At 39.8% G+C, this 26787-nt stretch overlaps 1 protein-coding gene across 3 annotated transcripts in view; it reads right to left on the bottom strand.

Moving 5' to 3' along the window:
• The window catches only part of LOC306854726 (immunoglobulin superfamily member 21-like), a gene marked incomplete at its 5' end in the record, with an annotated part of 209342 nt that overhangs the window by 114407 nt on the left and 68148 nt on the right, over positions 1-26787 (bottom strand). For all 3 annotated transcript variants that reach the window (XM_079392967.1, XM_079392966.1, XM_079392965.1), the window contains one exon: positions 11803-11915. In XM_079392967.1, the coding sequence (XP_079249093.1) occupies positions 11803-11915 (113 nt within the window). The remainder of the gene's footprint in view (positions 1-11802; positions 11916-26787) is intronic.

Here is a 26787-nt window from a genome sequence, read left to right as displayed (position 1 = left end):
ATTCGGCTGACATTGTTTTAGTTTTTTTTTTTTTTGGAAGCCATTTAAAGGAACAGTGCACCCAAAAATAAAACAAATGCTGAAAATGTATGTAATGTAGATGGAAAAAATCTGCATTATGTCACTTGCTCACCAAAGGATCCTCTGCAGTGAATGGGTGCCATCAGAATCAAAATTAAAGTCTTGTAAAGCAAAACGTTGCATGTTTGCAATAAACAAATCCATAAAGACATTTTAAATTTAAAGCATTGCTTCTGGCCAAAATGCCAGTCCATAATCCACAATAACGTGGAATAAGTCTATCTTCTGTTGTTCTCTCACATCAAAATCCACTGAAATACTTGTTTACAACTGTTTTGATCTGTTTTCACTTGTAAACAGTGTTTGATCTGTGCATATTTCTCTCTTGACTCAGACAAAACATTTTCACTAGAGAAAGCAATATTATGAATAGAGGACTCAAACTTTTGGAAAGTTAAAACATGTGTTGATGAATTTGATTGTTATAAACATGCAACTTTTCACATCACAAGATATTAACTGATCAACTGGAGCCGTGTGGATTACTTGTGGATTATTGCAATTTTTTTATCAGCTGTTTAGACTCTCATTCTGACGGCACCCAATCACTACAGAGGATCCACTGGTGAGTAATTGATTTAATGATAATTTCTTTCACTAAATCTGTTCTGATTAAGAAACAAACTCAACTACATGATGGTGAGAACATTTTCAGCTTTCTTGCCCCCCCCCCCCCCCATTTTTGGACAAACTATTCCTTGGAATGTACCACATTCCCTCCACTTAATGCGGCCTTGTTTCTTTGGCTGTATGGAGATCTGCCCTTATGCTGTATTTTCCTACCTGGTCAACACACCGTACTGTTTCCTGCTGACATCTGTTGCAAAAATGTGTTTCAGAGCACAGTGTGGTGCCCATGTAAATCCCTTTCTAAAATCAACTCAGGGTGCACTTCTCTGGCACAATCAGCCCTCTACAAGCTGTTGCCTCTTTCAAATGGCAATGGCCACATCGCAGAACCTTTCAGACGTACATCAAGTTACACCAGTTTTGTTCTCTGTGCTTTAAAAAAAAGAGGAATAGAAATTCTTACAGAGGGTTTGGAAAAATATCTAGATGGATTCTTCTGAACAAAGACACAGGCGCTGTCTCTCCCGGACATTTTTCCAATGATAAAACTTTCTCGCTAAACTGCAGTGTGACAAAGCAAAAAAAAACATATTTTTTTGAAAACATCTCTGCCTTTTTCCCATAATCCTGAAGAAAATATGCTTTTGGCAGGGGGCTATGACAAAGTTGGCCCAAGAATGAAAATCTAATTCCCATTCTAATGTAAATGTCACAATCAGCCTTTGATCCACTCCTTATCGCTCAGTAAACATGGCCTTGTTTGATCATTCTGTGATAGCAAGATGGATTTTGAAAATCTGTTTTGAGACCAATGATGCCCTCTATGTTATAAAAAAAAGCATTATTACAGCAGATGAGTTTTTACAAGTGTCCAACAGAGGTTTCACTGCCTTTACGCCTCTTGGATCTGGTAACTGATGTTAAATGACAGACACTAACACTACACTAAAACTACACAGATTCAAAACCCCTGGCTTTAGCAAACCAGCTACTATTCAACTTTTGAAAATATACAATGGGGTAAAGTTTAGGAGAAAATATTACTGTGAAAATGACTGTTAATGTTAATGTTATGTAATGTACTGTTAATAATTAATGTTTCTTGAGCACCAAATCAACACATTACACTGATTTCAGAAGAATATTGTGACACTTAAGACTGGAGTAATGGCTAATGAAAATTCAGCTTTGCATCACAGGAGTAAATTACATTTTAAAATGAAATAAAATAGAAAACGGCCAAATAAAAACAAATAAATGTAGCCTTGTTGAGCATAAGGCACTTCTATCAAAAATGTAAAAAAATAAATAAATAAAATAATAATAATAATAATAATAATAATTACTGACCTCAAATATGTCAACGGTTGTGTAAGAGCATTTGTATTTTAGAAACTGATAATCAAATTTGGGGATCCTTGGAACCCCCAGGTTTTAAAACCCAGAGGCTTAAATAATTAGTCGACAAATTGGTCTTGAAGAGGCACAAAATCACTAGGCTGGGTTCCGGGTTGATCAGACACATTTCTTACACTTTTACTTCTTATACTCAAAATATGTTAGGAGTCTTGAGACAAATTTTAAAAAGTCATACTATTTTTAACTTGTCGGCCTGCTAAATAAAGAACCACTAAAATACACACCACTAAAAATATCAAAATTTAAAATAAATAAATACATGTAAAATTTATTAATCAATTAAATATAAAAAAGATGACAAAATTCAAAACTTGTCTAACACTATGATTATTTACCAAATTGTAGCTTTGTTGAATGTGCACACAGTTTTCTATAAGCATATTGTATTGTACTGATGTAATGAAAACAGTCAATGTGTAAGGAAATGTTGCCCCTCTCAACAAATGCATGTTGCATTTTGCATGTTGTTCCACTTTTGCACACAAAACATTGTGGAATCATCAGATGCAATTTTCTTTGGAAAAACAACTCTGACATTGACAGGATGATCAGAATTTTACATCTAAATCCATATAATTTAATAGCACAAAGCTTCTTAGAGGAACATTAAACAATCCTAGCTTGAAATCCAAATCAAATTATTGTAGCAAACTCTGGTTTGTTTAATTTTCCAATTAATATCTTTATTTTCACACCATCTATTCTACAAAATGCACAGTACATTTAATGAACGAAGGTAGAGGCCTTTAAAAAACTAATTGAGAAGAAATTTAAGCGTTTCATTATTATTTTTTTTTCCATTTCAGAGATAACACAATCTCAGTGGCAGTAATTTTCCAAGCCAAATCGGTCTTTTAGTGGCTCATTAGACAGAAACATTACATTTAGAGCATCGTTTGCGCTGGAGAGTTTTCTTGTGTGGATTTACACTACATATAAAGAAGTAAGCATCTATGCTCTTTATTTTTTCATCTGAATATTGATTTAAAGCCACATTTAGAGGCACAATCAGAGTCACATTCAGCATAAATATCAGAGGACATCAAACAATTACGTGGACCATTTGTTTGATTATCATTATATGCCGTATTACCCTCATAAGCCTGAGTTACTTGGCAATAATTTGCAACTTGTGCAACATCCAGAGTATTAAACACTTGTTAACGGAGGAAAACCAAATGTTTTCTGTCATTTCATAGGTGATCTCATCTCAGTGCCTTAATCTGAGGCTTTAATGAAAACGAAAACCCAAATAATCACATTGTTTTCACAGCCCTCACCTCAGACAGCCTACACAGCATAAAGAACCGCCTTCAGAAAGCAATCTGGATTCTTTAGAGTCATGGGAGGGTAAAAATATCCAGAAACAATATTTTTAGCTCCGTCGTGCAACTCTCGACGAAGACTAAAGAGCTTTTTTTTCCCACTGAGGAGCAAATTTGCATGACACAATTACACAAGGGCTTCTGAAATAGCAGAAAAAGTGGCACGTGGGAGCCCCACAGGAGTGCACCAAGTACACAAAGTGAGAACATACAGACTCCATCCAACACTTCTGTTACTATAGCAACCAAGTGCAGGAATTTTCCAACCAGGAATCTGAATGCAGTGCCTCACAGGTTTAATGTTAAGAAACCGTTTTGTTATTCAGTCTGAGATCACCACCTCTGGGTCAAAAGGTCCTCTGCGTTTGACAGTACATATAGCGCTAACAAACAAACAGGAGCTGCTTAGGTAACGTTCTGTTATGATGGTCTGGAAGACAGGCGTGTTAATCTGCACACTCCTCCACTCCTTAAAGCAGCATTATCTTGCCAAGAGCAAATAAGTAATTTGCATACTGTAATGTGCTTCAGTGTCAATATTGGTAATGGGATTTGGGGAGACGTGGGCTACAAAAACTAAGCCGGGAAACAACCAAAGTGTCTGGAATATTAGAGCTGAGTGGGAGCCAGAACTCTGAGGATGTATACATGAGAGTTAAAGGTTGACCTTACTTTGGAGAACAAAAATGAGCTTTCTGAGATGTTGCTTGATGATATCCGTAGCTTTTCAGTGAAGGCTCACCTTGAAAATACATTATGCTGATGACTCGGCAATATCAGACAGTTTTCAAGCACTGTGTCTTTAAGGGCTGTAACTTATTGAAACAACAGTCAAAGGTTTAGTTTTTGAAAAAACATCTATCATGCTTACCAAGGCTTCATTTATTTGATTGAAAATACAGTAAAAAGAGTAATATTGTGAAATATTTTTACATTTTAAAAGTTTTTTGTATTATATTTTAAAATAAAATGTATTCCCTGATGGCAATGTTGAAACAGTTTTTACAATTTCATATTTTATATTATATAAAATATATAAAAATGTAATATATTATACACTACCAAAATTATATAAAAACATTATTATTATTAACAACAATACTTTTATTCAACAAGGATGCATTAAACTTGTAACGTCTAGCCAGCAGAGGGAGCCCTCACCCGAGTACTGAACCTGACCCGCTCCCTCTGCTGTCACTTCCTGTTTGACTCCTATAAATTCTGAGACCTGTTCACGTGCTAGTCGTGAAGTATTGCCAGTCATTCTGCCTTACCAAGCATTTATTCCTGTTACTGTGCCTGTTTGCTAACCTGTCTTTGATCCTGCCTGATATCTTGACTCACGGTATTGTACTCTGCCCCTTTGTTCTGATGCCTGATGTGACTGATGTTTGTGTTTGGACCCTTTGCCTGCCTGATCACCATTGTCTTTTGATGTTGCCCCTGTGTTTGACGAACAATCTACTTGCTTCTCTGGTTTGACCTCCTGCCTGTTTTTCCGACTTCTGTTTAAAGCCTTGACCTCTAATAAACTTTCAGAAACGCTCCAAGGAAATCAGGAACAACTCATCCAGCAGCGGTCCATCAACGAACATCTGACGCACTACATTTGATCTCTCCCTCCTCCCACACCGAAGACCATAAGCTTCGCACTCCCTGATAAATTCAGCGGAACAGCAGAAGAATGCAAGGGCTTTATTCGCCAAGTGCATGTTTATATGGATCACCAAGGAGAGAGATTCCAAGCAGAGGGGAAAAAGTGCGCTTTCATCATGACACTTTTGATGGGCAGAGCTATCGATTGGGCAGTAGCCGCTTGGGACTCGGACTCCCGACTAAGGAGTTCAGTGACGTACTTCATTCAGCAACTCCGCGAAGTGTTCGAATACCCTCATGGCGGAAGAGATGTTTCGACACTGTTCATCAACCTTACACAAGGTAACCGCTGCTCAGAGTGGTTGGAATGATGTCTCTTTAAAAGCTATGTTTAATAAAAGCCTTTAATTGCGATCTTCAGGCAGAACTTGCATGTAAGGGTAAGGGATCTTGTCACACTCGCTATCAGGATTGATAACCTCATGAGACAAACTCCTAAGAAGAAAAGTGGAAAGGGTGGACAGACCAACGTTTTTACTCCTAACCCTGTTGAAATGTTTTCTCCTGAGGAACCCATGGAACTAAACACATCCCGACTATCTGAGAGTGAGAGAGAACAGAGGCGACATCAACACCTGTGTTTTTACTGCGGTGAATCAGGTCACCGCAATTTAGGATGCCCCCACAAGCTCCAAAGCAATCCCGGGGTAAATATTGAACATCTTGCCCTTTTAAGTAACAAAACTTTCATACTCCCTGTTGTCTTAAGATTTGATACCCTGTCTCTTGATCTCACAGTGATGATCGACTCGGGAGCTGCCCTGAATCTAATCCACCAGGATATTGTCACAAAACATCACATTCCAACACAACCATGCACCCCACCAATCCAAGTCAAGGCTATCAATAATGTACAGATTGGCAAGGGGATCACTCACCAAACCAAGATGCTCACACTCCAGGTTGGAACTCTTCATAAAGAATACATCACCTTTTACATCATCGACTCTCTTGTAAATAAGTTTGTGGTCGCCTACATCGATGACATCCTCATCTTTTCCAAAACCGAACAGGAACATATCTCTCATGTCATAACAGTCCTTTCCCGACTTCTAGAGATTAAATTATATGTCAAAACTGAAAAGTGTGAGTTCCACGTCAATCAAACCTTCTTCCTGGGTTACCATATCAGCTCACAAGGCGTCAAGATGAACAATCTCAAAATTCAGGCAGTCACGGAATAGTCACAACCACGAACCATCAAGGATCTGCAGATATTCCTTGGCTTTGCCAATTTCTACAGGAGGTTTATTCGAAATTATAGCATGGTGGCCTCTCCCCTCACCTCGCTCCTTAAGAATAAACCGTCAAAACTGGTTTGGACATCAGAAGCTGACAACGCTTTCCACGCATTAAAAGAACGATTTACAACAGCCCCTATTCTGAAGCATCCTGATCTGAACGAACCGTTCTTACTAGAAGTGGATGCCTCAGACTGTGGCATAGGTGCAGTACTCTCACAGAGACAAGGACAACCAAGCAAATTGTGCTTTCTTCTCCAGGAAACTGCCCCCCGCAAAGCGTAATTATGATGTTGGAAATAAGGAACTACTCTCCATGAAAGCAGCTATAGAAGAATGGCGTCACTGGCTTGAGGGAGCTCTTCACCCATTTCAAGTGATAACTGACCATAAGAATCTTGAATATATAAAAGGTGCAAAACGTCTTAACCCCCGTCAAGCCCGTTGAGCATTATTCTTCAGACGCTTCAACTTTACAGTAACCTATCGACCTGGCAGCAAGAATGGTAAAGCAGACGCTCTTTCCAGACAATATGACCCCTCCACAATACACCACATCTCCAGTCCCATCCTACCCAGCTCAATCATCCTAGCCCCAGTCTCTTGGGACATCATGGAAGAACTAAGAGTAGCACAAGGTCAAGATCCCTCACCTGCACACACACCACCAGGAAAGCATTATGTACCTCAAGTTATGAGACAACGAATCATGCAATGGGTTCATACTTCTCTCTGCTCCAGTCATCCAGGTATCTCTCGAACCCTTTAACTTTTACAGAACTCTTACTGGTGGGTTAACATGGCTCGAGATGTCACCCATTACATCAAATCATGTGAGATCTGTTCTCAGTCAAAAACCCCTAGAGAATTGCCTTCAGGTTTACTCAAACCATTACCCATTCCTCAATGACCATGGTCCCATCTGTCTATCGACTTTGTCACTGACCTTCCACCATCAAATAATAACACCACTATCCTGGTCATAATCGAGCGTTTCTCGAAGTCCTGCTGTCTCATTCCACTACTAAAACTACCCAATGCCATGGAAACCGCTCAAACCCTCTTCCAACACGTCTTTAGGATCTATGGCCAACCAGAAGACATAGTCAGTGATCGAGATACCAAATTCACGTCTCAGGACTGGAGGGCATTCTGCAGTCAATTGGATATCAACGTCAGTCTAACGTCAGGCTGTCACCCACAAGCTAACGGGCAAGTCGAGCGGCTCAACCAGGAAATTGGAAAGTATCTTTGACGTTACTGCAGCCGTGAACAACACAGATGGTCTGAGTTCCTACCATGGGCGGAATACGCCCAAAACTCTCTAACCCACTCCTCTACAGGTCTAACTCCTGTCCTGGGGTTCCAACCGCCTCTGTTCCCGTGGTCTGGTGAACCCTCCTCAGTTCCTGCAGTGGACGACTGGATTCAGCGTAGTGAGAGGGTGTGGGACAGTGCTCATGTTCGTCTCCAGCGGGCCGTGAGAATACAGGAATTCCAGGCAAACAGATGACGTCGCCCACATCCTCCCTACCAACCAGGACAACGGGTCTGGCTCTCCACAAAATACATCAAGTTGCGGCTACCAAGCAGGAAGCTCAATCCCAGGTATGTAGGCCCTTTCAAAATACTGAGACAGATCAATGATGTAACATACCAATTGGAGCTTCCTGCTAACTATCGTATCTCTCCCTCCTTCCACGTGTCCCTCCTCAAACCTGTCCACCCGGGAGCTGATCCTGGCCATGAAGCCCCAGAACCATCACCACCATTGGACTTTGATGGAACCCCAGCATATAGGGTGAATTAATTACTGGACTCGAGACGAAGAAGGGGTCAGCTCCATTATCTGGTGTACTGGGAGGGCTATGGACCTGAGGAGAGATCCTGGGTAGCCGCCCGGGACATTCTGGATCCGTCACTCATCAAGGAGTTTCATCGAGCCAGACCCGATCGACCAGCACCACGACCACGGGGACGTCCACGTCGAGCTCCAGGAGTCGCTCCTAGAGGGAGGGGTTCTGTAACGTCTAGCCAGCAAAGGGAGCCCTCACCTGAGTACTGAGACTCTCTCTCTCTCTCTCTCTCTCTCTCTCTCTCTCTCTCTCTCTCTCTCTCTCTCTCTCTCTCTCTCTCTCTCTCTCTCTGGAGCACACCGCAGCCCAGCATGTGTAAACCTGAATTTAAGTACAGAGTAATGTACAAGAGAGGGTTGATCTGGTGAGATCATAGGTAATTCAGAGTGGCACTCAACAGGCAGTCAGGCGGAAACTCAGCATTAGCAGCCTTCACCGTGGAGGGTATCTCTTTATTAAAATGACATAATCAGTACAAGCACAATGTGAGATGAACTGCCAGATGTTTCATTGAGGAAAATTCTCCATGGGCCTTCCCAGGATTCCAAGCTCTCGCCCAGCTCCATGGGCGTAATATAAAACCGCTTCAAAGTGGTTTCTATGTCTATTTTTAGCATCACCCATGGTGCATCAAGGCATCAGAGGTTTGTCTATAGTTTTTTGAAAGCCCATTCCAATGGTCTGGGAAACGGTGACATACATGGGTTAGTTAAAGCCTTTTTGCAATATTGCACTTACTCTGATTGCATTTATGCATTTGGATTATATAGCAGTGTTACATGTGGTAGGTGGGCTCCTTGACTCTCTAAGTCTGTTCTCAAGAACATTATAAACTTGAGGAAATCTACTTTTAAAAAAAAGGAATTCTGCTAACACTTGAACCCATGAACACACTGTAATACTAGAGAACAATTTAAAAGAGAACTGCTCTAAATTTGCCCACAATTTTAACAAATTTTGTTTGGTTACAAAAAAGACTGAACATTTTCCTGGGACATCTGCAAATAAATAAATACAAGGATATGAAATAATGATTTGCTGCATTATCTTAAAAAAAATTAAATAAAATATTCCATTAAAATGTAGAAGCATAAGACAAACTCTAAAGCAAAATTACAGTATCAGCCTGATTATTATTCATCTGCAATCATATTTACTTGTCCTTTTCTGTTTTAAAGATTCTATTTGTATGTTCTATTTTCTATTATCTATTTTAAAACCACCAAAAAAATTCAAATTTTGTCATTATTTACTCGCCCTCAAGTTGTTCCAAAACTTTATAGATTTGTTTCAGCTGTTGAACACAAAAGAAGACATTTTGAAGAATGTTGGTAACAAAACAGTTGACGGTAGCCATCGACTTCTATAGTATGAAAAAGAATACTATGTAAGTCGATGGCTACCATCAACTGTTAAGTTGCCAAAAGGTATAAATTACCCGAATGAGTGGTAATTATTAGTGTTATTTTAGCATTATTTATGGTCTATACTATTAAAGTAGTTATTAATTTTATTCTCAGGTTTCTTTTTTTAGCTTTATTATTATTATTATTATTATTATTACTTATTAATTTATTTTAAATTTCAAGTTTATGTAAATTAACAAAAATGATTTTCCCTTTTTTTTTCTTTTACCAATCAACCAATCAGAATAAAGTATTCAAGAGAGCCGTGTAATAATAAGTAGCCTTTGTTTTAAGGCTGATCACACTGCTTGAACAGATACCAATATTCTACATAAATGTTTTTTTTTTTTTTTTGCATTTCCCCAGCAAACATCACATTGCAACAATTATTAGGTTTTGTTGGAGCAGTGTGAACTAGCTTTCATTCATCACAGATTATGCATGTAAATTGCCAGTGGATATTGAAATGCACACTCCACTCAAAACTTGATTTGCTGTTGTCATGGACCTGGAGCAGAGGCAGCTATTAAGACGAAAACAAATCCTCCAATCAGGCAACAAGCCTCAATTTGGCATGAGTGTTTTCTGGCAGCGCTGCTTAAAGAGCCTCTCCATAGCAATATCCTTTATCTGAGCAGCAGAGGAAGCCCCTCAGCTTGACAGAGAATCTTAAAGGAGAAATCGGACTACGGTGTGCATTACAAAACCTTCAAACAGGACCTGTCAAGATAACAGCATCCCAGTAATGAACAACCCACAGCTGCGATCTTTTATTCAAACAGCCTCTGTGTCACTCGCCAGAGCTGTTGATTAGATATTGTAAATCCCAAAGGTGGATATCAACCAGGGTTACATTTCGAACACAAGCGAAAACTGAGAAGTCGACAGTTTAGTCAAATAAAAGCCAGAGATTAAAGAAACTTTGGCAGCCAAGCACAGATAATTGATTTATAATGTATTAAGCCGTGTAATGATCAGCAGTCAGAGGAGACGGCGGGTTGGTTCATATTACCACCTTGCGGTTTTGATCAGACGCCAATAGGCAGTTTTGACAGCTCTGCCCGCAGAGGCGCTTCCCTTAAATTGCGGTTGTCAATGTGCAAATAGACATTTCTTCTCAGCTGCTAAGCCAATCAGAAGTGCGTGCTCTGCATCCGTTCATTATCACTTGTACGTGTTCTGCTGCAAAAAAAGCGGCCTGTGCTTTTTTCTATTTCCACAGGCTCATAACTCTGTAAGGATGTAAAATAAGATTTTGAATATATTCATGAAAATATATTCTCAATCATTAATAATCTTTTTTTTTTTTTTTTTTTTTTCTTGTCAACAAAACCACCAAAGTTATAACTTTCACCTGCGCAATAAACAACCAATCACGCAGGGAAGAGACCTTGTACCAACAAACAAGCTTCCTGGAACCTGTACTGATTCAGTGGGACTGTCTAACCGTCCAGTATGATGTATGAGACTATAGCTAATATGTAAAGTGCTATTAATCTCTTTTGTTCTGTCTGGAAAGGTCAGCATTTGCAAAGACAAGTCTGGAGACAGTAGATGTGTCTCATTTGTGAACAGAAGGTTGAATCAAAGACGGTGTTTTGCACTTAAACAGATGTGCTCTCAACCATCTGTCCATACATGAACAGATTACAGTTTTTGACTATGTATTGATATACATTACATCCACAGCTATACGATTTGTCCTTATTGGTTTTATTTTATTATACAGTTTTTACATTCAGGCAGACTATTCATATATATTGCATAAGCAGCTTGTGCAGCTATATATGGTATAATTTATTCAGAAATGTCTCTTGCAAATGTCTAACTAATCCATACGCTCACTACTAATAGTGTGTAGTAACATGTAAAGCACCCAGCTGGGATCCATTAAGACACAGCCATCATGACCAGCTGAATATTAAAAGTGAAGTATTTCTGTGCCAATATCGTCAACAAACAGAGCTGTAAAAATAATTCCTAAAAACTGCCCGGTCTGCCATTGGTCAAACAAACAAACTGTCCACAAACAAACAGACTTGTTTTCTAGGGGTAGCACTAGCACTAGGTCTGATATGCAGCCATTTAATAAAAAGCAATTAAGCAGCCTCAAGGTTATGCAGTTTAAAAGGCAGAACGTTAACATGTTTTGTTGCAATAATAGATACAATCAGAGAACAAAAGAACAGATTATGAACAATACAATAAAGATGAAATATTAGCTCATATGCTGAAAAAAACAACTTACCCTGTACCAAACGATCTCTCGCAATCTTCCATCTGTCTTGAAGTTGCACTTTAGAGTCACTGTATCTCCCACAACAACTGGTAGCAATGGCTCAATCGTTACGGTCAGATATCCTGCAGAGGCAAAGTAAGACTTCACTGGAACATGTTCATTTTCACACATTTGAAAAAAGAGTCAAATGGCCAGATGGGGTTGGGGATATGAAGTGCAAGTTGAAAAGAACATAAACCAGACAACTTCATTTTATAATAGATCATATAATTCAGAATTATTGCAGAATTAATTAAAACTAATTGACCAAAGCTAACAGCCAGCTCAAAACATTTTCGTTGCCAAGGAAATGAAGGTTGTCACTCCAAAATAAACAAAGGATGTTTGTTATGAAAATCAATCAATCTACAAAATGAAAATCACTTAAAACGTCAAATTCAAATGAAGCACATATGCACAAATAAACACTAAAAAAATTGGTAAACTAAAAATGTTAACATCAAGAAAACCTGTTTTATTCAAGTCAAAAATATTATGTAATATCACTGAATTAATTAATTACATTCATTTACACCAACAACACTATTTTTATAGGTTAAATCAGATATACAACTTTTGAAGGTTACCATTTATTATTGTAGTACTTTGCAAAAAAAGTACAATTGTTTAACATCATACTGAAACATTGCATCCACTTTTGAGACATACCTTTAGTATTAGATAAAACTGCACAGATGTGCATTTGTTGAAAAAAGTCAATCTTAAACTGAGTGCTGTGTTTATAAATTTATGTAAATTAAATTTAGTGTCCAACTCTAAAGAACGTCGTGGTTAAGCATGTAACCCTCGTTCCCTGAAGGTTGGAACGGAGACGTCACGTCGGATGACCGACGAAATTGGGATCTCGCCAGAGAGACCAATCCACTTCGAGTGTAACTAAACGAGGCAATGGACATTGGCATGCGATCATTGCATCCAGCTGCCGCTGATCACAGCGTGAGCATAAGAGGCAGCAGGTGCACCGCATTAATTCATGCTTTCGCTTCGGAGCCGAGCCGGTGACCCGGCAGCTCAGCGGTGGTACAGCGAATGTGGCGATGGGACGTGACGTCTCCGTTCCCTCCTTCAGGGAACGAGGGTTACATATGTAACCGAGACGTTCCCTTTCAGTCAGTCACTCCGAGTCACGTCGGATGACCGACGAAATTGGGATCCCTACCAAAGCGCCACAGAAGATGCCCCTTCCAGTGCCCTGTGTAGGCCTCCTGATCCTTCATATAATGCAGACGATAGGACCGGGCTCTACACAGAGAAGGTCAACTACTTTTGTTCCTTGAGCAACCCACCAGTAGGACTTGGATAACACTGGGAAGCGTGCCCTTCCGCTTGAAAGAGGCACACTGTGGAGTCATCTCCTCCCAGAGGGGGTTAAGTGACATTTAGACATGTGAAGTAATCCCGTAGGGCCCTATAGCACATGGAAGTCTCTGAGATGGCTTAGGATGCATCATCAGAGATGGCAGAACGTGGTCTGCAGGGGAAACACGGCTCTAATAAGCATACCGTGGGACACACATATGGGATCCCGACAGGGTCTCTCATATGGGCACTAGCCTCACACCAGATTTCAAGAATTCATTGGCTGAAAGGCCTGGCACGGAGACCCAGGAGTAGGGTTTTCATAGAGAGAAACTCGACTGACTGCAAAGGCTCAAAGGGGGCAGTTTGTGAGGGCTCTTAGCACCAATGCCAAATCCCAAGAGGGTAGGGAGGGAGGCCTAGGAGGATTTAACCTCCTGGCCCCCCTAAGAAACCTGACAACCAGATCCACCGGGGTCGTGGTGAGCAGAAATGGCAGCAACATAAACCTTAAGGGTGGAGGGGACAGCCTACGCTCCAACCCTTGTTGCAAAAAGGAAAGCGCGGCTCTGATCGAACATCTCCGGGGGTCCTCATGGTGAGAGGAACACCATTCGATGAACAGGTTCCACTTCAGAGCATAGGCCCATCTTGTGGATGGTGCACGTGCTTTGGTGAAGACGTGAGGCGAAAGGGACAGCCCGAAGGGCAGGATCTTGTACTGATATGCCCGACCCTCGAACGCGAACCGCAGGAATGGCCTGTGTCGCGGGAGAATCGAGACATGAAAGTATGCGTCCTTCAGGTCGATCGCTGCAAACCAATCTAGGGGACGGACGCACCAGAAAATGCGTTTCTGCGTCAACATCTTGAATGGCATCTTGCGAAGTGCACGGTTCAAAACTCGCAGATCCAAGATTGGTCGTAACCCACCGCTTTTCTTGGGCACAATGAAGTAAGGGCTGTAAAACCCCGACCTCATATCGGATGGAGGGACCGGCTCTATCGCGTCCTTCGCCAGCAGGACTGCGATTTCCGTATGCAAGACAGGGGCAACGACGGCCTTGACTGAAGTGAACCGCATGCCCCTGAACTTGGGGGGACGGCGGGCGAACTGAATCGCGTAACCGAGTCTGATGGTCCGCAGGAGCCACCGAGATGGACTGGGGAGCGCTAGCCAGGCTCCGAGAGACCGAGCCAGCGGGACCAACGGGGCCACCAACGTACCCGCAGAGGGGCAGCGAGGTGGAACACAGGGTCCCGCCCTGGGGCCTGACGGCCTGGCCTGTGACGGCAGGGGGTGTGGTCTGGGTGTGTAGTGTAACACTCACCTGATTCCTCCTCGTGCGGGAGGAAACACAGGAACCCGGCTTGGGGCTTGTGACAGCCCGGCGTTTGATGACTTGAAGCAGGGACTCGAATGCTACCGCCCTTACCTGGTTCCACGAATGGGCAGGAGGGGTGCTCTTGGGCAACCACCCGCTTCCTGGCGAGAGAGGAGGAAGGAAGTGATCCCGTGATGCACGGTTCACCACTCTCCTCCTCTTGAGACCCAGAGATTGAGGAAATCACTCTTTTATTGATGTTTTGGGTACCGCTGGCTGCTGGGCCAGCGCCGGAACAAAAGCAAATCGAAACAAAAGATTCTCCACCTGGCCCTCCTCCGGGGGAGGGAGTGGTGCGGCCACCATCTCCCAATGAGCAGTCTTCTCCATCTCTGGGTCGCCCGTCTCAGGGCCTCTTGCACTTGCGCTTGCCGCCAGGTTTGGCGGGGGCCTGGATGGGCTGAGCGTCCTGCCTGCGACCGGCTCCACGACGCTGCCTGGTGGAAGGCTGGGGTGGAAGCAGCAGGTTTCCTCCGGCGCATGATGTGTTTGATCGCCTCAATCTGCTTCTGTGCTGCCAGAGAACTGCTGGGCAAAGCTCTCGACAGTGTCGCCGAAGAGGCCGGTCTGGGACACGGGAGCATTCAGGAACTGTACCTTCTCCTGCTCCTTCTCCTTCATATCAGCGAGACACAGCCAGAGATGGCGCTCCTGGACCACTACATGGACATTGCACGACCCAGAGACTGTGCGGTCACCTTCGTCGCTCGAAGTGCGAGGTCCATCGCATCACACAGCTCATGTAGATCCGCCAGGTCGTGACCACCCTCTTTCAGGTCTTTGGTCTGGTGGACCTGCAATAACGACATGGCGTGGAGGGCAGAAGACGCCTCCCCACAGGCTCTATAAGCACTGCCAGTTAGACCTGACGAATACACAGGCCCGTGAGGGGAGACACGGGTCACCCCGCAGGGTGGTAGCGGCTGTTGGACATAGTTGCATGGCCACAGACCGCTCCACCCGAGGGGATGCCCGCGTACCCCAAAGCGGCCCCACCATCGAGGGTGGTGAGGGAGGAGGAGCCACAAGATTTGTTTCGGGCAGTAAAAGGTGCCTTCCACGATTTTGTAAGCTCCTCATGTACTTCCGGAAAGAATGGCACTGGAGGGGGGCGCTGAGAACCAGCACGACCCCCACCGAGAAACCACTCATCCAACCTCAAAGGATCGGGACACGGTGGAGGATTCCACACGAGCAGCGATCGACATCTGGTCGTCAGAGGGGGCACCGAAGGAAACGCCTGGTGCACCCCATCCAGCAGAGGGCCCAGCACGCCAGGAAACGACCACACCCAGAAACGCACGGGTGATTAGATATATATGTATATATATACATATATATATATTACATTATTAAATTATTATATTAATACCACCACGGGGTAATTTTGCCCATGGCTGTTTTTCAAATATGCTATATAATATATTTTCAATAAAAAAATCCAAGTCTTACAGTCATTGACTTTTACTAAAATTGTGTTATTTACAATCCCCTGTTGTTAAAAAAATGTTTAGATAAAACCAGTATAAAAATGGGGCATTTATACCTATAAGCGCCATTGGGACAAATCTACGCATAATTATCTTATAGTTGCGCTGTCATTGTAAGTGATACGCACATTCAAATGAAGATGTTTTAGATGTTTATACCTCTACTCATAAATGTTCAAACTTTGGATTAATTATTAATTTTTGTTTTGCAAAGGTTTATCGTTTATGGCTTGCTACTGTGTTGCTTATTTATTCCTGAAAAAAATTTAATAAAAATCCAAATTATGATGTAATGAATAAAACAATTTTTATGATTACCCCAAGTTTATTGGTGTCGTCCTCTTATTCAAATGATAAATTATATAACTAAATAAATTAATAATTAATTAAGTGAAACTGTGTGCTTGAATTTGTCATTGTATCATACATCGTTTGCAGTGTGGTGAACTACTTATAATAGTCTATTTAGGGTATTTTAGTAATTTAAATAACATGGGTTATCTTAAAATATTTTATTAGCTATAATATTACACCACCCAAATATGTATTTATTTCTTTGTATTTCTCATTGTCATCGCAGGCTGGTTTATATTCATCATTAAGAAAAGTGATCAGTGAAACCTGCTTAAAAATAGCTGTGAACTTAAAACAACAGGACAAAAACATAGCTGATGAAGACAGTGGCATAATACAGTGACATAATACGTTTTTAGTCGTATCAAAACAGTAGTCATGGCATGGGTAAATTTTACCCGCTGGCGCTTTTAGGTATACAGCAACCTCTGGTGGTTGAAGTGTTAACCATAGGCTACCGGACTGTATTGCACGCGATGTAGACAGCATTCAAATTAACTTTATTATGAATAAATGTTACATAAAGTAAGCTAATAAAATAGGCCGACAAGAAAATGTTTTATCCATACCATAAGTCTTGTAAGTCCATGTATTTTATTATTATTATTATTGGTAATATTTTTATATTCGTTGTTATGTATTTTATTTATTTTCCCTTCATTTCGATCTCTTAACATTCAAGGCTGTATAATAATAATAGCCTAATATTCACATATATTGCATAAAAAGACACGATCAACAGACTGTGGGGTGGATAAATATATTTGATCAATCTCTGATAATCCCAGGTTGCTATGGTCACATGGGTTCGTTTATGCATGATTAAACTCGTGGCCACAAAAAATTTATGTTGTTCCCTCAATAGGATCTCGTGACCAAGGCATACAGCATTATCACATTCACGACTTTTTAATGATGTATAGTTTATGAAGTTAATTGCATTCATTTACATTAAAACTAGCAGTAACTCTGAACTAATGTAAACAAAGAACGCTGTGCGCTGACGTCCTCCCACAGGTTAAGAGATTTTAAACAAGCACTGTTAATATACATTTAGTTAACCAAATTAAACAATACACCTTTTAATGCTATACAAGTGTGCACATTGAGAGAAATAAACAGCAGTTGTTCATATTAATGACATCTTTAACTTGAGCAAACGCTGCTAATACACATATACATTTGTTAATACAGTTAATAAAATGAAAACATGCATGTTTGTTTTAAAGTTAGTAAATAAAAGGAAATGATCCACCCGCATGCCTCTGCTCAATGACAGTGTCTGGATCAGCTTTGGTCTGTGTCTTGGGCCGATGATGTCACTTCCAGGGAAGCATGCCCAGGCTTGTTGTACACGTCAAAACAGTGTCACAAAGTGAGACGCGCAGAAACGTGACGCGCAAAGGGGAAAACGGTATCGCAAGCTCAAACTTGACTGAAACGCAAAATAAAAGCAGCATTGCAAATAAATTAGTAGATATGGCCATGGAAAAAGTGCTTTGCAAAATCAATGCTTTTGCTCTGCTGAATTTATATTTTGCAATTCTTTGTTTTTTTTTGCAAAACATTATTTTCTTTTTCAATACTTCAGTTCTCTTGCAAATATATGCGGCATTGTTTTGACTCCATAGTTTAGGGAGTTAATGAGCATAATTACAAAGTTGATCACATTTCCAACACACTGAAAACACATTTATCAAAATGCTTAGGTACAGCCATGAATCACAAGTGGAAGAGTTCTTGCCTCTTATGGATAAAGACGGGAACGTCCTGCTCTAGTGAGCACTCTCTCTATCTGCCTAGCAGGTGGCCTGGATCCTACTGACTGCACAGTCTATCCATCTAACCAGTCAATACTCCAGACAGAGAAAGGGGAAGGAGATCCAGAACATCAATATGAGAAAACTTCATTTCATTATTTGTTTTACTGTATTTGTTTGCATTTATACCAAATCCCAGTATTCATTCAGTCCCCATTAAAGGAGGGAATGATAACTGCAGATGTTTTATGTTCATCTTGATCATCACTTCATAAGGAGATATCCAATCTTGCATGCCAGTTCATGCTGGGAAATTAAGTCCCTCATAGTAGGGGACAAATTAAAATAAAACTCCTTAGCGCTCCCTGCCAATATCCTCATTTACCTTAAGAGATAAAACATTTAATTGAAGACTATAGACTACAGCAGATTTATTGAATTTTGATGTGAAATGAGAAACATGGGGTTTTCAAAGCTCTCTAGGGGAGTGATTATTACCTGGAGAATGAAATACTATAATACCCAAATCTGTATTCATTGCCATGTTCAATGGAAAATCTCACCGTTGACGAGTCCTTGCGATTGCAGCCTTGATGTGCTGCTTCACAATCAAATATGGTTTACATTCACATCATATTTACATTCAACCTAATAGTGATGTCACATTAGATATTACTCTAGATTTCAACAATGCTGTAATACAATTTCAGGACCACGGACAGCAACATGAGGAATTCCCACAGCGCTTTTACAACAACATTTCCTTCTAAAACCCATTTACTGTTTTAAGTATCTCAATGAATTATGCATTGTGCCCAAAACAACAACTGTTGTCAAGTGCTCAAACAAAAATGTGAGCATGAATCACTACGCCTCAGAATAGTCTAGGGACATAAAACAAAATGATTCGCCAGACCAATTCTGTGCTTTTCAATAATCTGTCCATCTTGAGGTCTCAATTAGCTCTTGTCAGACAAAACAGCTCAATTGCTCACCACATCAGCCAAGGCCTTATCACTGTGTCAGACTGACAGAATTGACTTGGCAATTCTGTACATTTATCTCAGTGGAAGACAGAGCAGCTCACTCTAAGCCTCAAGGGAAATAAGGGAGCAAGGATAAGAACAAATTCCTGCAGATCTGCGACCTCACTTAGTTTTAAAATTCCCAAACTATGATGGAGCCTGAACCCCAAGAAATCACTTTCTTCCAAACTTTGCCTTCTAGAAATTGAGTCGGTTTCTGGGTCTTAAAGCAAGATCACAGATGGATTGCCGAGCACAAAATATATGCATTAAATGCACCATATGGACACAGGCAGATGGACTTTTCTGTTAAAGGCACAATTCACCCGAAAATGAAAATGTGCTGGAAACGTATTCAACTTCAGGTCATCAAAGATGTAGATGAGTTTGTTTCTTCATCAGAAAAGATTCAGAGAAATGTATACTTTACACCACTTGCTCACCAATGGATCCTCTGCAGTGAATTGGTGCCATGAGAATGAGCTGATAAAAACATAACAATATTCCACAAGTAATCCACACAACTACAGTCCATAACGTCTTGTGAAGTGAAAAGCTCCCGTTCACTTCAGATCCGCTGAATGCAAAATTTCTCCAAATCTGTTCCAATGAAGAAACAAACTCATCAACATCTTAGATGGGTATATTCTCAGCAAATTTTAATTTTAAATTACTAAACTATTCCTTTAAATTATGAAAAGTGGTTCAGATCAGTTTTCTGTCAATACGAATACATTCCTACAGTAAGGTGGTCTGCCAATGTAACATGTGGAGCATTCGCTCTGAGATCTGCTTGTTAAAGAATATTAAATTAATCATCACGCTCGAGGGATCTTTACGCTGGAGGAGATTTGAATGGATAAGCCTCGAGAGCTACAGGTCATTAAAAGGAGCCGAAGCTCTCAAATAAAATCCCTTCCACTTAGCACCCATACGTCCATAAAGAGATTTGAAAGTCTGGAGAAATTGGTCCATTGCAAGCATATGTTCATATGTGGTATTTTTATTTAAATGTCAAATAATTTAGTAGGGTAAAATAGTAAGATACCTGGATACTAAGAGCTAGAAAATCATCACTTAAACACAAAGGAGTTGGGCACTTAATACTAGCTGAAACAGATTTACTTTAGTATTTGTGTATCAATGTGTGTGTGTGTGTGTGTGTGTGTGCATGTATAGATAGATAGACAGATAGATAGAGACAGACAGACAGACAGACAGACAGACAGACAGACAGACAGACAGACAGACAGACAGACAGACAGACAGACAGACAGACAGATAGATAGATAGATAGATAGATAGATAGATAGATAGATAAAAAGTACAACTACAAATTCAAATATAAACTTTTGTAACAATGTCTTTACTCAAGTCTTTAACCCAAAACATTTGAACAGTAGTGTGCACAAATACACACACAAACACACTTAGAACTTTAAATTTGTCTAAAATCACTGAATAGTGCTTGTCTCTACTTCCCTAGATGAACTAAATTAACTCCTGCCAGCGTTTTAATAGCATCCTTATGGGGTCAATGCTTAAACAATATAGACTAAAGAATAAATTACAAGATGTAAATTGGAACCAGCGTTGTAAAAAGCACACTGATGTAATATATTTCTTTTGTCCGATCTTTTCTTTCTGCATTCTTAATCGTTCTGCTTTTGAAATTCAAATGAGACCGTTTCCCACCCCGATCACAGCTACGGTAGCTGCCTCCTTCGCGAGCGGTTGCATATGCCTTTGTGTTTGCATGCTAATTTTGGGGCGAAAATGGCTACGAGCAGGATGGTGTGATATTGCGTGACTTACTGATATGGAAAGAGCCATGAGCAGGGATTTTAAAACAGCTCATTACATGGACTTGTGCACTTGGGTCTGAGCAGTACATATTTCAAACACTTTACCCCTTAACTGATGTCCAACCGGGAAAGGTCTAGTTTTCATAAACCTTCACAAGAAATGACAGCCGACAAACAAAATATTTTAATGACAGGGCAGAGCGCCACAGCAGGAATAGAAGTGCTTGGAAGGGCTCACTGATTTTCTCCAATAACTGCGCCCACCGGCAAGCGGTCAGGCTCAGCTAAACCACAAAGTCTCTGGCTAGAGCTAGCTTAAGGAAAGACCATGGCCGGATTACCCAATTACATGGAGCGATGATGAGGGGGTCAGCACAGAAGTTCACTTCGCTATCGACGTAGCTGTTAACCACACAGGCAGTTCAATTTCTACTTCGCTGCTACATGTTACATCATGTGCGTCAGCCTACGACTCAACTGTAATTGAATCAACCTCATAACACCTTCTAGCAGAAACGCTATCCGTCATCTTTGTGCCAGAGACTAAGAGTCAAGAATTCCCCCCGATATGATTTGTCTTCACATTTTAATGAAAATACTAATGAGGTTAATAGGAACGACTGCTAACACTATGGGCGTTCAAGAAAACTCAGGGTAGCGTATTGTTTACTGCAGAATGAAGGACACAGTCAGCATTTAGCCCAAGGCCGCATTGGAATTCTGTAAGGTAAAGCTAAATGATTTAAAACCAAACTATTCTTGGCACATACCTCCGTCTAAATCCCTCTCAGGCCGTCTCCATATCACCAAGGAGGCATACGTTCACACCTGCTCTGGACTGCTGGGAAATCAGCTCAATCCGGCGAACCTCTGACAGATGACACATCCTGTATCCCGTCACACCTGGGTCTCCCCAATGCTCAATCCTTCTGATGTCAACAAAGTGTAAGCATCATGCCCTAACCAGTATAAACTCACATCACATAACTGTCTGAGCACTCGCCCCCATGGGCGGCAGGATTCAGCTTGTCAATGCGAAGCTGATGGATGGATACAACAACCAGAATGTAAATAGACCAAAGCAGGTCAAATGGAATCAGCCGACGAGATTAACGCAAACTTTAACATCATGACTGCTTTTAAATATCAGAAATTGTATATATATATAGACACACACACACACACACACACACACATATACATACATGTATATGCTACTGCAACAGACATGAACTAAAAAATACAAAACTCAAATTTGATTTCCTGTATCTTTAATTTCAGGAACACTAAACATCCAAGCTCATAAAAGGATGAACAAGAGCAGGAATGACATTCTGCCGCTGCTGGCAACTTATTAGCACCTGATGCTAATTACGCCTGTCACCGCCACCATAAATTCAGCATTACATCTCTCCTTTTCAAAGGTCCAGTTCTCCCTTGTGTATGAGCAAGGTGTCCTTGAGGTCTAAGTATAAGACGATGACGATGTCCATGTGACCTTCACTTCCCTTGGTACAATAAGGACACCACGCCTCCTCTTTTTATAATACTTCTGCCACAACATTTTCTCCTTTTTCATTTGCACATTTTAAAGAGCCAGTCACCATCAATCTAACAGTGTCCACCTCCTCAAAATACTTTAAAAATGTATTTTGACTGATCAACTGCAGAATCTTTTAGACAATTCTGATGCCAGTCCCATGGTCTCACGTAGTCAGCTTTTGATTGGCAATGAGTAACTTCACAGATTATTCTGCCCAAGAACCGCCCACATAGACAGGAAGAGACCATCTGAACAACATTTAAAGCGGCCAGCCACATTTTATTTTGTGTTCATGTGGCATTCACTTTTGGACTTATGAAAACCAGCGCATCGTGTCTCCCCTATTGCACTGCTTCAAAACGCTCTCTCAATTCTCTCTATTAATTCATTTACAAAAATACAATAAAAATGCAATTCATACACTAATATATTTACATTTTTGTATTAATATTTATTTTAATATTTTGAGGGGGAAAGTCAAAAATGTCAAAGTGATACAAATGCCCTCATTATATAATACAGAAAAAATACTCATTAAAACAATTGTGTTCTTGAAAAGAAAACTTAATCTTAATTATTAAGTAATAATAACCATTTATTATTAAATCTTTTAATAATAAGATTATCAAATTATCAAAACTGCTTCGTTGCTTAAAACTATTTGAAAAAATTAACTTTTTTCAACCCAACATACAGAAACATGCCAGGGAAAAAAACAAACAAACAAACAGGAAATCACAGAAATGTCCCCTGCAGACCTTCATTATTATGTGTCAAGGTCAATAATTATCAATAAATACATAAATAAAAGCATACAGATAAATATATCAATAAATTAAAGATCAATAAATATATATATGTAAGTGAGAATGTAAATATATCAATATTTTCTCCAATGTGCACAATTTTGGACTAAAAGCCCTAATTGACAATGTCCAGGGAAGCTATGTGAACACAAATAAACTGGAACAGACATGAATTAATATGTTAAAATCCACTGATTGAGTTTGTATGCTGATTTTGCAACCCTTGCATAAATGAAGAAATTAATGTCACTGCAACCAAGTTCTACAATAAACAGTATGATGGGTTTACCGTGCAGTAAATGTTGAACAACAGTAATCTGAGGCTGTCAGTAATCTTTGCAGGTTAAGATGTTAAATTATCACATTATTTGACCTTTTTATGACTGAGTGAGGTTAGTACAGTTATAGTCTTGCATAGCCTGGCCTTCAGACTGACAGCAGAAGGTCTGGAAGCCTTGGCTGCTTTGAATGGCTAACTATGTAAAAGTATGGTATTTTGGGTAAAAAGGGCCCCTGCTGTCGGGGCTAAAGGCATAGTAATTAACATGATAATTAACAGACTTTTTCATTTGTTGACATGACATGGTTAGATTCAGATGGTAAATATAATATATTATGTTGGGTGTCCATCTTAGAGATAATCACCATGTTTGAAATGAAACCATCATATTTAATATAATTATATAATATATTAATCATATCATATCATCAAATATAATTTGTTGTTACTACTGTAAACCTATATTAAATTATAATGCTTCAGTGTTTTAAGAATCTTTACTTTTTAAAATGATTTTGTTAATATATGTTTTTGTGATCATACACTTCGGGCGCAGTGAAAAGCACATTTTCTATTAGGGTGTGCCTTTAGCCCCGTTGTACCCTATAGGTAGTAAAATGTCATGTTAAAATCTATATCATGTCAAAATAATATTTTGGAATTTAAAACTTTTAATAAGTTAAACTTAAAACTTAAAACGTTTAAAAAGAAGATAAAAAATAAATAAATAAGAAAATAACATAACTATTTAGGTAATCCAATTGCAGCGCTTTCAGTTTTATGTGAAACAAGGTGGTCCGTAGGCATCCAGTCTGGGGCTACAGGAAGCCGTCATAATGATTAGAATAGAAGCTTTAAAGGCTGAACTTATCTAATACTGCTGGACTACTACGCCTGCTCATGTGTTGAGCTGAGCTTTAACTGAGCTAAATCCACTGAACAGGCTTACAGTACATTCCGTTACTCTGGCTCGTTGCAGCATTGTATTGATCTGCCCTGTGGCATAAGCCTTTGCCCAGAGGAAGTCAGACAGACCTGTTTATAGCCTGCATACTCTCCATCTGCTCCTCACCTTCAACCACCACATGTATTGGAGCCTCTACCAGGCCGGATATTACTGCTAAATGTCAGTGAGACATCTCCACTGTGCTCCTAACATTTATTAATGCTGTTCCTGTGCCGCCTGGTATGTCACTGTTAAAACGGCGCCTTAAATGTCTAGCGAGATGGAGTGCGGGGCTGACATGAAGCTGCTGCAATGTCTTATAAAAAACACATCAGCAAGTACTGAGTAACAAATTAATAATAAAAAAAAAAACAGCACTGCTCATGGATCGCCTCAGGAAAGCAGTTGGGATCTGAAGCGACGGCTAAGTATAGCATGGACTACATAGCAAAATGCTGAGTGTACAATTGCTAAAATAATCTGAAATGAACCGGAACGGAGTTGACTATCATTGAAAAAAAAAATGTTAAGGCTGGCAAACACGTCGCAGTAATTGGCTCGTATTAACTGGTTGTAGAGGCAAGCATGGCCTCTGCTGCATCTTAATCCATCAGTCTCACCATTAAAATAACATCTAATGAGAGTTTGCAAAGCGGCCTTTCTGCCATTAATAACAGTAATCTGCCAAAGGCACAACAAGAAATCTAAACACAACTGCGAGATGGACCGGGCTGGACTGCGCGCCGTGTAATTCTTTGGTGTGATTAATGGTAATGGCTTTCCCAGGCATCAATGGCGAAGCAAATGTCTCCAGGAAGAGAGGAATGGTTGGCTTTGTTGTCTACAAGCAGTCCTCTATGCTATATCATAAGTGGGATAAACAGCCCGTTGATTTGTAGTGTCACAGACATTTTTAAACGCTTTCATGGTACTTCGCAGAAGAAAATAGGGTGGAACAAAGCAGCTCTGTTGTTCCTCTTGGGAAAAAGGGAATAGATGAAATGTGTGTGTTTATGCTGAGAAAGCATCTCTGGAACAAAGCCTTGAGACACATTAAGCAGCAAGGCCACATGGCCCTTAAAGCTCAGACATGTTGTTCTAGAGGAGATTTAGAGATGCTCCTTGTTCCTCCATGTATTTTAGAAGCAGGCACTCTGGCGTGCATGCATTTTAAATCTAATTCAGGAAACACTGTTGTGTTGAGCCAAGAAACTGTTGTGAGAGAGAGAAAGATAAAGAAGAGAGGCCAAAGTCATCAGTAAGTACAGAGAATTTAATGTATTTTAAATGTTAACTTAAATGTTAACAATATAAAAAAAACAAGACAATGTAGATTTTTGATTTATATGTAATGACTTAAATACATAAATATAAAAATTAATATTACATTACTGGTCAAAAGTTTGGATTCATTACGATTTTTTAATGATTCTAAAAAAAACTCTCGTTCTCACCAAGGTTGTACTTATTTGATCAAAAACACAGTAAAAAAAAAAAAAAAAACTATATATATATATACATACATATATTTTTTTTTTTTTAAAGGTAATTTATTCCTGTGATAGCAAAGCTAAATTTTCAGTATCATAACTCCAGTTTCAGTGTCACATGACCCTTCAGAAATCATACTAATTTGCTGATTGGCTGCTTAAGAAACATTTCTTATCATTTCCAACTGTTGAAAACAGCTTTATTGCTTATTTTGAAGAAACTGTGATGCACTACCAACGTATAAAACTAATGCCCAAAATAAACAAATGCTTGAAAATATCACAACCACGCGAGATCAAAACATTTTAAAATTTAATAGTATTATTTATTTTTATTATTTTATCAAATAAATGAGGCATGCATAAAAACAAAACTTTTTTTCAAAAACAGAAAAAAAAAAACAATCATAATGATTCTAAACTTAGGTAGTGCATACATTCCTAAATAATATATTATAAAATGTAACTTAATAATTTAATAGCAAATAAAAAAAGTCTTGTGAAAAGTAAAGTTTATACACTAAGAGCAACAGTTCAAAAATCACACTTTTAAAGCTCTTTTAAAAGCAAATAATATGATCTGCATGTTCAATGGTTCAAGATTGAGCCATTTTAACACTGAGTGTCCCTCTTCAGCTTCCACACCTAATTCAAGAATACGACATAATTTGTCTCACTAGGCAATTAAACCCCTTCAGAAGAGCAGCAGCTGATACGGTAAATATGTTTTGATTGCCTCTTGTTCTGTTGC

The sequence above is a fragment of the Barbus barbus genome (assembly GCF_936440315.1).
Source record: "Barbus barbus genome assembly, chromosome: 35".
NCBI lineage: Eukaryota > Metazoa > Chordata > Actinopteri > Cypriniformes > Cyprinidae > Barbus > Barbus barbus.
This window is presented reverse-complemented; position numbering and strand designations above follow the sequence as displayed.